At 41.8% G+C, this 14,138-nt stretch overlaps 1 protein-coding gene and 1 non-coding gene across 2 annotated transcripts in view; both read left to right on the plus strand.

The window, feature by feature from the left end:
- Positions 1 to 2,575: 2,575 nt before the first annotated feature.
- Adam17 (ADAM metallopeptidase domain 17) overlaps positions 2,576 to 14,138 on the plus strand; it is a 54,561-nt gene continuing 42,998 nt past the window's right edge. Inside the window, exon 1 of the mRNA XM_047521890.1 lies at positions 2,576 to 2,872. Within this exon, the coding sequence (XP_047377846.1) occupies positions 2,776 to 2,872 (97 nt within the window). The 5' untranslated portion in view covers positions 2,576 to 2,775. The remainder of the gene's footprint in view (positions 2,873 to 14,138) is intronic.
- On the plus strand, positions 11,181 to 11,253 carry Trnag-acc (transfer RNA glycine (anticodon ACC)). Its single transcript has one exon. It is a non-coding gene; the product is annotated as a tRNA-Gly (tRNA).

Genomic DNA, 14,138 nt, shown 5'->3' on the forward strand with positions numbered 1-14,138 from the left:
GCTGAAACCCATTAATTTGTACAATTAATATGTATTAATCATTATGATTACAAAAATCATTTGGGGGCTCAGTTGTGGCATATGAGGCTCTTGCCTGGATCCCAAGCACCACACATACAATCATTACAGATGTTAAATGAACCTAGGATCTAGATAACTGTTTATAGATTTTTTTTTATACAGATGATAATGGTTGCGTTACAAATTACCCCTAATTTTGAAGTTTAGAACAACAACCACTTCTTATCTCCTATGGTTTCTGAGGGTCAGGCTGTGGGGTTGGGGGCTATTGTGATCTCCATGTTTGCCTGGAACTAGAGAATTCCTTCCAAACTCATGGTCTTCTGTTCCTATCAGCCTCTCCACAGGTTTCTCATGACATGGAAGTTGGCTTCTGCTGTCTGTGTGAACTGAGAAAACAGTCAAGCCAGAGGACACCTGAGATGGAAGATGCTGTCTCACAACCTGATCTTGGAGGTGATCTACCAATACTTCTGCGGTGTGTGTGACTATGGGTCCCACAGACCAACTGTGGTCCATTGTGGAAGGGGACTGACTATACAGAGGCTGGGTTATCTTGGAGGCTGCCACAGAAGCTATGAAATCCTGAGGTATTTTTATTCCTTTGGAAAAATGTTAAAGAATGATGTGACCGTTTAACCAAGTGTGTTTACATTATGCTGGAAAATATACGCTTTGCAACAACTTAAAACTTACAATGAAAAAATTTAAAAATCTATGTAGGGGGTACTTTTTTTTTTTTTTTTAATTGATTGTACTGAGGCTTGAACCCAAAGCCTGTGCATCCTAGGCAAGCCCCCTACCACTGAGTTGTATCCCCAGACTGTGGCACATATTAAAAGAAAAACAAAACAAAAACACCTTTTGATAGTAAGAGAGTTTGAAGACCAGTGACTTAGACTGCCAGTTAGCTCTACCAGTAGTCTTTACTAGTATGTCCTTCTTAATATGTTCCCCTGGCTCTTTTTGTTTTTTTTTTTTTTTTTTTTAGTTGTAGATAGACACCATACCTTTATTTTACTTATTTATTTTTATGTGGTGCAAAGGATCCAACCCAGTGCCTCACACGTGCTAGGCAAATGCTCCTCCACTGAGCCACAACCCCAATCTCTTCTGGTTTATTTTCTCCCCCAGCTCTTTATCTCCCCCATGTGGTTTTCTTTTATCTTAAAGGCCAAAACAATTGATAAAGGGAAGATGACTTCAAGCTGGAATTACAATGTGGGTCCTGGTTTGTGAATGGGAAAGATTACCTGAAATTCACATTGCCCCTAAAAATCTGGGGCTTCTGGTTATGAGAAAATGGATTAGGAGTGCCCCCCGACCTCTACTCTTTCGGTACTGGGGAATGAACCACATTACATTCCAGATTTTTTTTTCCTTTTACTTTAAAACGCGGTTTCGCCAAATATCCCATGCTGGCCTAGCACTTCAGATCCTTCTGACTCAGCCTCCTGGGTTGCTAGGATTACAGGAATTCACCGCCAGCCCACTGTCAAGTGGAAAATGTTTGACCCTACTTGGGCCAAAGTGAAATAATAATTAGCCCCAGAGCGGTAGCACAAGCTTCTAGACCCAGCTGCTAGGGAGGTTGAGACAAGAGAATCACAAGTTGAAGGCCAACCCGCGCAACTTAGGCCGACACAATCTCAAAACAAAATAAGGCTGGTGGTGTAGCTCCGTGGTACAGCACTTGCCTAGTAAGTGCAAGGCATTGGGTTTGATCCCCAGTACCTCAATCAAACAAAAATTTACAGCCAACCTTTTTAGAATGCTTTATTCAGCTGTCTAAACACTAAACTTCAGAGGTAAAATTCTGCAAAGGATTGTAAACTGCCCGTCCAAACTAAACAAGTAGAGGACTGAACTGTAAGACTTTTGTGGATGGATTCTGGCCCCTGGAGTCACAAGGCTTAGGATTCCAGCTCCTGAAAATGCTGCAGATCCTTGCCTGAGCAAATGTGCACCCAGAAAGCGCTCAAGACTCTCCCCAAGACTTTTTTGAGACAGCGGAGGCACGGAGCCCTGGGCTCCGGCAATGAGACCCGGAGCTGGACACCAGAGTGGGCTAGTGGTGAATGCCAGGCGCCGCCTTAGTCCCTAGGGCACTGCGGCTGGTCTCACGCTTCCGCCTCCCTCCCGCGCACTCCGCGCGGAGCCTGCGGCGTCGAGCCAGCCGCATCCCGGTCGGCCTCTGAATGGACTTTACGGCTCCTTTCACTGAAGGACTGACAGGAGCCCTAAGTACACGTGGGCAGCACGGTGAGGGCAGCGGCCGCACGCGCCTGAGGGCGTGCTCGCCAACTCCTGCCGTCCTTCTCTGCAGTCGCCCGGGTACGGGGGCTGCGTCGAGTCAGGACGTCGCGGGCCGCGGCCAGTCAGGCCGACCTCCCGCTCGATGAGCCAGGCAGGCCGCGAACAGGGCAGGCAAGAAACCCGGTGGCTCGGAGCCGAGCCGGGCCGGGCGGGGCGAGCCGGAACTCCCGGCATGCCGCGCGGCGCCCGCTTCCGGCTGTGGGCGGTGCGGGGGTCGGCGGGGCCGGAAGCGGGCAGAGCCGGCGCTCCGAGCGCCGCCTGCACTTCCGGGGGCCTCGAGCCTGGCTCTGGAGTCTTCCCGGTAGGCGGCGCGGGAGGGGAAGGAGCACTGAGGCGCCGGGCCGGGTGGATCCCTTCCTCCCCCAATGTGAGCAGTTTTCCGAGTCCCGTCAGGCGGAGGCGGCCGACAGTGGTGCAGCCGGTGGCCGGACCGGGAACATGAGGCAGCGTCTCCTCTTTCTGACCAGCCTGGTTCCTTTCGTGCTGGCGCCGCGACCTCCGGACGATCCGGGCTTCGGCTCCCGCCAGCGACTCGGTGAGACCCGGGGGCGAGCCGGCCTCGGCCGCCGAGGAAGCGAGGGGAGCGGAGCGGTCAGGTGTTCGGGGCGGGGTGCGGGCGCCGCGGCGCGTTCCCGGCGGTCCGGGTGGGAAGGGGGTGTGGCGCCGCGTCCGGGAAGGGATGCCGAGACGGGCTCGCCCGCCCGGGCTGCGAGGGGACAGGCCCGCAGGAGCGTTGCTGGAGGTGAGGGTCGGCGGCCGGTTTGGAGCAGAAATCGGGTGTGTGGTGCGCGGCCACCGGAGGCAGGCCCGGAGCCCCAGGGTCCCTCGGCCCTCTGAGCAGCGAGCTGGAATTTCTTCTGTGGGAGGCCCGGAGTGCAGGAATCTCGTTGGAAGGCGGCGACTGGAGTGGTTTCGATTGCAGTTTCTGACGGAATTTGGAGTTTTGCAGCTGGGTTTTGCCGTCATCCTAAGCTCGTTCTTACTGCAGTTGTAGCTTGTTGGCGGCGCTTGGGGAGCAGGGGGGAGCCAAGACCTGCCGGACCAACTGGGAGTCTGCCGCCGGGAGTGCTCTCTTTACAAAATTAAAAGAAATGATCAGGGAATGACCCGTTTGATCAGTTTTGAGCCCATAAAATGAAGGGCCCCTATTAGGTTTTCCAGAAAGATTGGATTTCAAGGAGGGGTGCAAGTTAGTTTGTGTGACTTTATACTGTCTTAGTGTCCTTTATCTCTTAAAAGTTGATGCAATACCATTCGGTTAATTAATAATAAGAAAATGTGAAACCATATGTTTTCTTATTTCATGGACAGAAATTATAATTGACTGATGGCATTTCCCCTCTGGTACTGGGGCTAGAACCCAGGGCCTCGCATGTGTTGGGCACTGCTCTGCCATCCCAGCCCCTGGTAGGGGTATTAAAGGTGTTGAGTGTTCTCCCCTGAATAACCTTGTGGTTGTCTCATACGAAGTGACTGTTTAAGAAAAGGAGCGAGGGAGCCAGTTAGGAAGTGCTAAGTCAACACAAGTTGAAGGAAAGTTTTGAAGTATGGGTGATCAGGATGGACAGGGTAAGAATCTGCTTAATTTTAAGGATAAATGTTAATAAAAAGGAAAAAACATACATTTTGAGATACTAAATTTATATTTTCATCTGTCTGACAACTTTTTACTTTTTATTCTCCCGTTCTCAGGTGTGAAAAAATAAGCATACAGTATAGAAGAAAAGGCATTACTTCTGGAGTGATTCTCAGCAACATTTGCAGATTTTTTTAACCAAGTGGGTTTTTTTAATTACTAAAGTGCAGACCATCTGTGCCAGAAAACTGCACAGACTTACCCATTTTTTTCATTAAATGTTTGAAGCACTCATACTGTTGGCCAAGTATTATGCATGACATCAGAAATACAGATATCAGATTATGTTCATCTTTAAAAACTTATGGCATAGGCTGGTGTGGTAGAACACACCTGGGAAGCTGAGGCAGGAGAATTGCAAGTTCGAGGCCAACCTGGGCAACTTAGACCCTGTCTCAAAATAAAAAGGACTGGAGCTATAACTCAGTGGTATAGTGCCTCTGAGTTTCACTTCCTCCTACCGAGGGGAGGAAAAAGCTTATGGCATAGCAGAGTAGAGACTCATACAGAGATCTAAACAGACACTTCTAAAACAACATGGAGGAGAGTGCAGGGTACTTTAAGACAGATATTATCAACGTGAAGAGGGTACTGGATGCAGTCTAGGAAGGGAGGCAAGGCTGCCTGGGGTAGGGTTAGTTGAGCCAGGACTTTAAGGTTAAATAGGTGAGGAGGAAAATAAGGGCACTCCTGATAACAGAATGAGAGACTGTTAGAATTTAGAGACTGTAATGAAACTTAGAGATTGTGTCTAGTTTTTTTAATAGGTAGAAAAAATGGGTCTTAGAAAGTTATAGGGACTTGTCAGATTTACATAGTGATGAACACATATGCCTTGTGGGTATTTGAAGAATTGATTCTTGTGTATGTTGGACAGCACAAGATGTTTGACTGCTCAGGATGACATTTTTTGCTTAACTCAAATCTTACTGAGATTAAGTTGATCAAGACAAGAAGCTTCAGAGCATGGCTTATTGTTTATTAGCCAATTGTCTGCAGATGTTACGTACTATAGCACTCAGTATTGATTAGGTATATAACATTTTTCTTTTTGTAAATTTCTCTATTTACTTATTTTGTGGTACTGGGGATTGAATCCAGGGGCTTACCACCAAGCTGTATCCCTAGTGATTTTTATTTTGACATAGGGTCTTGCTAAGTTACCAACACTGGCCTTGAAGTTGTGATCCTCCTGCTTCAGTCTTCTGAGTTGCTAGGATTTCAGTTGTTTGCCTCCATGCCCAGCTTATAACATTTTTCAGAAGGGCAGAAATACATATAATAAACAGAAGCCATTTGTAGTACTCCATAGGTCACCAAAAATGATTTCAATCGAACTGTTATGAATTGCATAATTTAGGAAAGTTATGAATCATATGAGCTTAGTCATGATGATATCTTGTTGAAGTTGCAGCTGGGGTGTATAAGTCTTACTTTGATTTCAAAATTGTTTTCTCTTTGTGTTACTTTGAATGAAAGAGGATGTAGTGGGTGGAAGGAAAAAATATAGGTCACAGATGAGGGATGAACATTTGTATTTGAAACATATGTTTTGAAACTTGAGGTTATTGGCTTGGTGATTCTCCATATAACAGTGCTCATTAACAGCTCAGTATTCTGACATCTAGATTCCTCTTTTCATGTTAATTTTGCTTATAAACTGCATTCTTTTGAAATCTAAACATTAACAATCCTAACTGATATGAGAGAGATTAATATAACTCTGTTTTGTACTATCAAAGAAATAAACTAGGATAGAATGAAGAGTTGAGCAGAGCTGGAATAGGGAAACTGGAGAAATCTTTTTGACTTTCACAGAATATTCCAGAACATTAGGTGTGTCCTGCAAGGCCAAGTTTGGTTGATTTTTGGATCCTTCATCATTTTCTATTTGTGAGAGAATCTAAGTTTATATAACTGGAACTATAATTTGAAGAAAGCCTGAGAAAAGTTGGTAGGGAAGGAGGAACAGGGATAGGTGTCACGGGGGTAGGGAAGTGAAATGAAGGACTTTTCATATACTGTATTTCTTAGTTCTGAAATCATCCAATGAAATGGGTACCTCAGTATCCACATCTTTCCTCTTTTCTCCCTTTTAAAATTTTTTTTGTACTGACATTGAACCCAAGATTGCTCTATCACTGAATTACTTTCCCATCCCTTTTGTTTTTTATTTTGAGTCAGTTTCACTAAGTTGCCAAGGCTGGCCTTGAACTTGGGATACCCCTATCTTAGCCGCCCAAGTCACTGTGGTTACAAGTGAGTGCCACCATACCCAGTGGTCAAAAGCTCTCGATGGGGAATTAATTAGTGGAGGCTACTGAAACTCCATTTCCCCTTACTGGTAAAAACCCATAAAATTACATTTTTAGTTCCCAGGCTCTGGGGCTCCTGACGTAGAAGAGAACACTTCTCTGTTTTTCTTATCCCTTAAATTCAGGGAGGGATTCATGTGTGCTTAGGGCTTATTTCATAACCTGGTCAGTCTGCTTCCTTTCCTCCTCTGTATTTTCCGGGGTGCTGAAGAGCTGGTCTCATTGTCTTCTCCACAGGTTCTGTAAATACTTCCTAAGCAGTCCTTTTCCACTTCTGACATCAGGAGTAGATGCATGACAATTATGGTGTCATTTGGGGGGAATCTTTTGTATTTCATACAGCAGAGCAGTTGGAGTGTGAGCAGAGTACTATAAGGGTTCTTCATTACACTTGGAAGGTTGTATTCTAGGAATATGCAGTTTGCTGCAAAAAAGAAAATGTAAAAGGCCCACAGATGTTTCCTTTTAACAATTTATTTACATAACTCTCAAATACATGGGGATAATTATCTGTATGTGTATATGCATGTGTATATGTATAGCTATACCTGTATTTATGCTTATATACTCACAAAAATTTATATCCTTTTGAGGTTTAAAAGTAAGTTTTAAGGGACTGGGGAGATAGCGCAGTTGGTTGAGTGCTTGCCTTGCAAGCACAAGGCCCTGGGTTCAATCCCCAACACCACCAAAAAAAAAAAAAATTAATATCAACTCTAAGTTCAAAGAAAGAAACTTGGCTGTACTTTAGGTCATCAGACTATGGTCCTTGGCCATAAAAACTTATCCCAGATACAGAACAATTCAGGTATAAGAAAAAGATGGAGTCTCAAAGGTTTATCAAATCTCTTGTAGGCAACTCCACATGTGCATCCATAGAGCTGGTTATCACAGCCCTGAAAATCCTAATCCTGCTTTTTCTTTATTCTTCTTTCAGAACATTTAGAAGAAGCAAAGTATTAGCTGTTTTTTACCACTGATGTCAGTGTTGAGAATCATAGTATAATATAGTTTTGCTTTGCTTTCTTCCCACTTAAAATTGCTGTATGACTTATCAAGTAACACAGATGAAAATACATGATGACTTAACGCAAAAGAAGTCCTATGTAAGTGAGCAGTGTAGTTGAGAATTATATATAATGAACAAGATAGACTCTGCCACTCTAGTCTTTCAGCATCCAGTTGCTGACCCCGCAGTGGCGCCCCCACCACCCCAATATCTACCTAGGTACTCAGGCCAGAAACCTAGGAGTCTTCTGGTGATCTCCACCTGATTTCCTCAGTATCTTACGTATTGATTTCCCAGATTCCAGTTTTCTTCCTCTCTGGCACATTTTCCACACTGAAGTTCTAATGATATTTTTTAACAACTGTTGTCTTTGTCCAAAGTCCAAAATCCTGGATTTTGTTCCATGGTCTTTTTCTACAAAATATTTTTTAGTTGCTGAGGGACCTTTATTTAATTTGTTTATTTATATGTGGTGCCGAGAATTGAACCCAGTGCCTCACACATGCTAGGCAAGTGCTCTACCTCTGAGCTACAACCCCAGTCCTGTTCCAGGGTCCTTTAACCTGATCTCTGCCTGCCTCTCTAGCCTCATACCTCATCTTCTTTTATTTTTTCTTTTTTCCTTTTTCGATACTAGAGACTAGAGATTGAACCATTGAACTGCATCCCCAGCTTTTTATTTTTTTTATTTTGAGACAGGGTCTGGCTAAATTGGCAATACTGGCTTCCAACTTGGGATCCTCCTGCCTCACCTTCCTGGGTTGCGGGGATTACAGTAGTGCGCCACTGAGCCCAGCCACCTCATCTTATTGCTGTGTTTTTCTGCACAATGACTCACCGAGTTGCTTTCACTTCTTTAAAGTATTATGTTCTCCCTTTCGTGTGCAGCATATGTGCTTAGAATCTCTTCTTTTTTTCTTCTTCTCTAGACTGCAACCTTATCCTTTTGATTTTAATACAGCTTCCCTGGGAAAGCATCCTTGGTTTACCAGGCAAGAACCCTGCCCCTGCTGTCCTGTAACTTCCTATAACTGCTCTTTCATGGCAGATGACACACTTTATTGTAATTTTGTGTGATCTCTTCCCTAAGTGTGAAATACTGGAAATATATTTCTGTTTTATTGCCAGTGCCTGAATAATAGGAGGTTCTTAAGGTATTTGTTGAATAAATGCATAAATGGAATCTGTTGGAAAAGAGGAAAAAAGTGTAGAACGTGGGTGTAGGAAAGGAGAAGTGAAGGTGGGGTGATAAAGATACAAAAGCAGTAAGGAAGGGTGGGATCTCTAAGCACCAGTAGATAGGAAGGCAAGCAGGGAAACTATAAACTGGAGCACTTGACAGAGAAGAACAGGGAGGAGTAGATAGGGGACACCTATGTAATAAAATTCTACAGTCTGATCTTTTCAATTAAATTGTCTTTTATTTTCTAATTTGTATTTGTAGTTGACTGAAATGAGGAAAATCTCAGTTATTTAGGGTGATGGCTGAGTCAACTTGTAGAAATTTATACTGCTCATTCTAGAGAGTAATCAGCAGCCATTGTAGAATTTTTAAGAGTCCATGACCAGATGCTGAGCAAAGAAAGATCATTTGGTAACATAGTATTTAGTACTAACTGTAATAAACTCTGTTGTAAGAAGTCTGGTTGTTTATACTTGTTTGTTGAGAGATTTAAATATAGAAAAGAGAATCTTTGGGGAAGTACAGGGAGGAGGGACAAATTCTTTTGAAAATACTGTAGAAAATTGTGATTACCAATGGTTAAAATTTTGAAAGTGAAGTGCAGTGGAATATTGAGTATCAGAGAGGGTCCTTGCTCATGAAAGAAGACAATATCAAGAGCAATAAGTAGCTCCAATTTAGCTCCAGAGACATCTGCTTTTACTAGGTTGTTTTTGATGGCTCCAGGACATCCAATTTGAGATCTCTACTTATTAAAAGAGAATACATTGCAATGCAGACATACTTGTTAAGTATTTTAAAGTGTGTTTGGAAGCTACATTTAAAAAGTGCTTATTATAGAAAATACAACCAAAATAACTAGTAATGTTACTATTGTGTCTTTTTTTTTTTTTTTTTTTTTTTGGTGCTGAGGATTGAACCCAGGGGTGCTCTGCATCCCCAGCCCTTTTTTAATAATGTATTTAGAGACTGGGTCTCACTAAGTTGCTGAGACTGGCTTTGAACTCATGATCCCCCTGCCTCAACCTCCCAAGCAGCTGGGATTACAGGCGTGTGCCGTACCTGGCTCTTGTCATTTTTTTAAGGCTTGCTTTTTTTTTTTTGGTGGTGCTGGAGATTTGAACCCCGGGCCTTGTGCTTTCAAGGGAAGCACTCTACCAACTGAGCTATATCCCCAGCCCCAAGGCTTGTTTTTATAATTAAGGTATGCAATATGAACAGTTTTTTTTTTTTTAAATATCTCTTTGTTTCATTAACATAGCATAAGTATTTTTCCTTTTTTTTTTGGGTACAAGGGATTGAACCCAGGGTCACTTTACCACTGAGCCACATCCCAAGCCCTTTTTATTTTTTTATTTTTCAGACCTTAAAAAGTTGTAGTAACGGGGCATGGTAGTGCATGCCTGTAATCCCAGTGACTTGGGAGTCTGAGGGAGGAGAATCACAAGTTTAAAGCCAGCCTCAGCAACTCAGTGAGGCCCCCAACTTAGTGAGACCCTGTCTCTAAATAGACTGTAAAAATGGGGATGTGACTCAGGGGTTAAGCGCCCCTGGATTCAATCCCTGCTACCAAAAAAAAAGTTGTAATGTACAACATTTTAAACGGTTGCAGATTTTTCTCCATCATTTGAAGTTGTAGAACTTATCCAGTTATTAATTTCTCTTTTTCTTTGTTTTAAAAAATAATGCAAAAATGAATAATGAATATCCTTGTGCTTAAAGGTTTTTTTCCTTCACTTTGACCCGTTCCTTACTTTAGCTTAGTTAACTTATTTAAGTGGTTTTCTTTCTTTTTCTTTTAATAAGAGAGTGTCTTGCTGTGTTATTCAGGCTGCCTGGAAGTTCTAGATTCAAATGATCGTCCTGCCTTATTCTCCCAATTAGCTGGGGCTTCAGGCAGGTGCCAACATGCCTTGCTTGTACTGTGGTTTTCAGACTAGAGTGCATGAGACTCTCCTAGAAGTTTTTTTTTTTTTTTTTTTTTTTTTTTTTTGGTACTGGGGATTGAACCCAGGGCCTTGTGCTTGCGAGACAAGCACTCTACCAACTGAGCTATCTCCCCAGCCCCTAGAAATTTTGTTAAACAGATTTCTGAACCCCATCCTGAAGATTTCTAACCGAGTGGGTCTAAGGGAAGACCTTAAAACTTGGATTTCTAACACATTCCCAGGTGATGCTGATGCCACTTGTTGGGGATTATATACACTTTGAAAACCACTAAATCATGTTATGATAATGAAACTACAATACTGAGATTAAGTTTCTAAATCAGTAGAAGTGATTATGATCTTGAATGAAACTGAGTTCATGTACCAACTTGTGTCAGGGTGGTTGAAGGGCTGAAGGATTGTCCCAGCGTCTCAGCCCTGAGAATTGGTGCAGTTTGTTTGTGTGAGTGTGGGTAGGCGTAAGGTTCTGTGCTGGGTGTTGTGAGGCAAAGACACAGTGGTGGATAAAACACAGCTCCTTTTTGGCCAGTTTTAGTCTGATGATGAGATAAGTATGTCATGACCACAAAACACCAGAAGAAACGTATAAACAAAGGGATTTAGAATTCAGAGGGAGGGGGCTAGGAATATGGCTCAGTGGTTGAGTGCTTGTGTTGCTGGGTTCAATCCCCAGTACTACAAAAACAATTCTGAAGGAAGCAAGGTCATATTTTTTTTGACATTTTTAAAAGTAGGATACCAGGGCTGGAGTTGTGGTTGTGGCTCAGTGGTAGAGTGCTTGCCTACCATGCATGAGGCACTGGGTTCGATTCTCAGCACCACATATAAATAAATGAATACAATAAAGGTCTGTCGACATCTTTAAAAAAAAAAAAAAAAAAAAAAGTAGGGTACCAAAACGTAGAAAGTTCCAGGAGAACTCAGTGTTTTTAGAGGAGTTTCAAAAGTATCACATCAGTAGAACTTGAGGAATTCAGTCAGCAGGATAATGTTCAAAACCTAGTTCTGTGTCTGATTAACTTTACGAAATTAGATAAATTACTTATCCTGTTAAATGAGGATAATATCTCAGGGAAGATACTATATTGAAATACCCAGCATGGTACATTATAGGGAACACTTAGAAATGGGCGAATAAATGGTAAGCTCTTGAAGATTTTCTGTTCATGCCACTGAGCATTATGACTAGCTGGGTCATCAGATGCAGTGGTGCCTGCCTGTAATCCCAGCAGTTTGGGAGACTGAGGCAGGAGGCTTGCAGGTTTAAGACCAATCTCAGTAACTTAGTGAGAACCTGCCTCAAAATAAAAAAATTTTTAAAAGGGTTGGGATGTAGTTCAGTTGTAAAGTGCCCCTGGGTTCAATTTCTTGTACCAAGAAAAAAAAAAATTCCTAGCAGGATTGATTCACCAACAGTTAGCATTGGTAGAAAAGTGATTGATCCCTTCTGAAACAGCTTTCCTCTAGGTTAAATTTTAAGAGGAAAATTTGTTAATAGAAAATGGGTGGTATCGGTCAGTTGTGGTGGTGCATGCTGTTAATCTCAGTGACTTGGGAGTCTGAGTCAGGAGGATCTCAAGTTGGAGGCTAGCGTCAGCAATTTAGCCAGCCCTATCTTGAACAAACAAAAAGGACTAGGAATATTAGTTCAGTTTAAAGTGCCTTTGAGTGCAATCTCTAGCACCAAATCAAAAAAAAACAAACAAAAAAACCCTAAAGGGTGGTATCTAGCAAGTGTAGAAATTACTGCTACTTTATTTATTAAGTTAGAAGCTTGAATAAACTTTTATTAAATTGACTTCCGTTCGGTAGCAGTGAGTCTGTCCTTAACTTTCTTCAGTGTGTTTAAGTATTGTGCAGTGGCGAGGCACTGTTCTGCCCTTGACCACTAAAGAAAACTGGCCTTACCCATTTCTCTCTTTTATCTTGCTTTAGTGTCCTCAACAATGCCATATTTTTTGTGTGTGTGCATTGTCTGGGTCTCCCACCCTAAAATGAGCTGTTAGGCAAGGACTTTTCTGTTAATGTTGTTTCAGCTTTTGGACAGTGTCGGCTGATAGGGAATGAATGAATGAGTGAACTGATTGAGAATATTTAGCTGAAGGGAATACTATTGAATTGATTCTGTTTTTGATTTTTTAAAAATTTTAAACTTTTTATTGACATAAAATAATTGGACATGTTTATGGGGATGATTCTGTCCTTTAAAACTTAAAAAAATTTTTTTTTGTTTGTTTGTGGTACTAGGATTTGAACCTTGAGGGCCTGTGCATGCATTGTGGGCAAGCGCACTGCACTGAGCTGCATTCCCAACCCTAAAACTTTTTAAAGCATATTTTATATCAGTCACAATAAAGATGTATTTTAAGTTCCTGCTGCTGTTTTTGAGAACACTGAAATAATTTTGAATACCATTACTTCTGCAGTGATATTTGTTGAGAGGAAAGGAAAACATCATCTCAAATATTTCTAGATAGTTTTTTAGAAATTCTTCTATCTCTTTTTAAAGAGATATTGTCTTCTAAAAATCCTGATTTTGAAGGAGGTAACAAAGTTTCTGTTGATGAAAGATCATTTATAGGTGTAGCATGTACTTTATTGTAGTTTCTTTTATTTTTTAAAAAATATTTTTTTAGGGCTTGGGAGATAGCTCAGTTGGTAGATTGCTTGCCTTGTAAGCACAAGGCCCTGGGTTCAATCCCCAGTTGTTGATGGACCTTTATTTATTTATATGTGGTGCTGAGAATCAAACCCAGTGCCTCACACATGCTAGGCAAGCATTGTACCACTGAGCTACAATCCCAGCCCTCTTTGTTTTTGAGCCAGGGTCTCACTAAGCTGCTAAATCTGGCCTTGAACTTGTGATCCTCCTGTATGAGTCTCCTGAGTTGCTAGGATTATAGGTGTGTGCCATCATGCCCAGCTTATTGTAGTTACTCTTGCTTTGTATTGAAGTAAAAACTTATTTTTGCTTTTACTGATGTTGGGGACAATGTGTCTTTGCTTTTTCCTACATGATGACTAAGTCTGGTAAAATAATTCATGTTGAGTTTTTTCTAGGGATTAGTATAGTTTTATGGATCTACTTCCTAATATCAATAGATCTATACACTGCAGTGATAGGGATACTTCTATTTTTTTTTATCTTTAATTTGGGATATATGGTTTTTCTGTATAAGATTCGCTTTTCCAGTTTTGGTTTCTTAGGCCATAAATACATTTATTGCTCTTTTTTTTCCCTACTTACCAGCTGATAAGGAATTGATGTAGCACCATTTAGCAATGGAAAGATTGAGTCAGCCACTGTGTGTGTGTGTGTGTGTGTATGTGTGTGTGTGTGTGTGTGTATGTGTGTATGTGTAATAACATAGAGCTTTTTATTAGCCATATTAATAGTTAATCAAATTAAGAAGATATGAGAAGCGGGACTGGTGTTGTGGCCCAGTGGTAGAGCGCTTGCCTGGCATGTGTGAGGCACTGGGTTTGATCCTCAGCACCGCATGTACATAAATGAATAAAATAAAGGTCCATCAACAATTTAAAAAATTCTTAAAAAGAAGATGGTTTAAACATTTTACATAGTAACATGATAGCAACATATGTGTATCTTACTGTGCCAGTTTTTAGTATTCTGGATAGGGACTTTGGATGGCATATTAAGCATTATAATGTTATTTAAGTTGGGAATTAGGGGAAATTCACTCCTCCA

This window comes from Sciurus carolinensis, chromosome 13 (genome assembly GCF_902686445.1).
Source record: "Sciurus carolinensis chromosome 13, mSciCar1.2, whole genome shotgun sequence".
In the NCBI taxonomy this organism is placed as follows: Eukaryota; Metazoa; Chordata; class Mammalia; order Rodentia; family Sciuridae; genus Sciurus; species Sciurus carolinensis.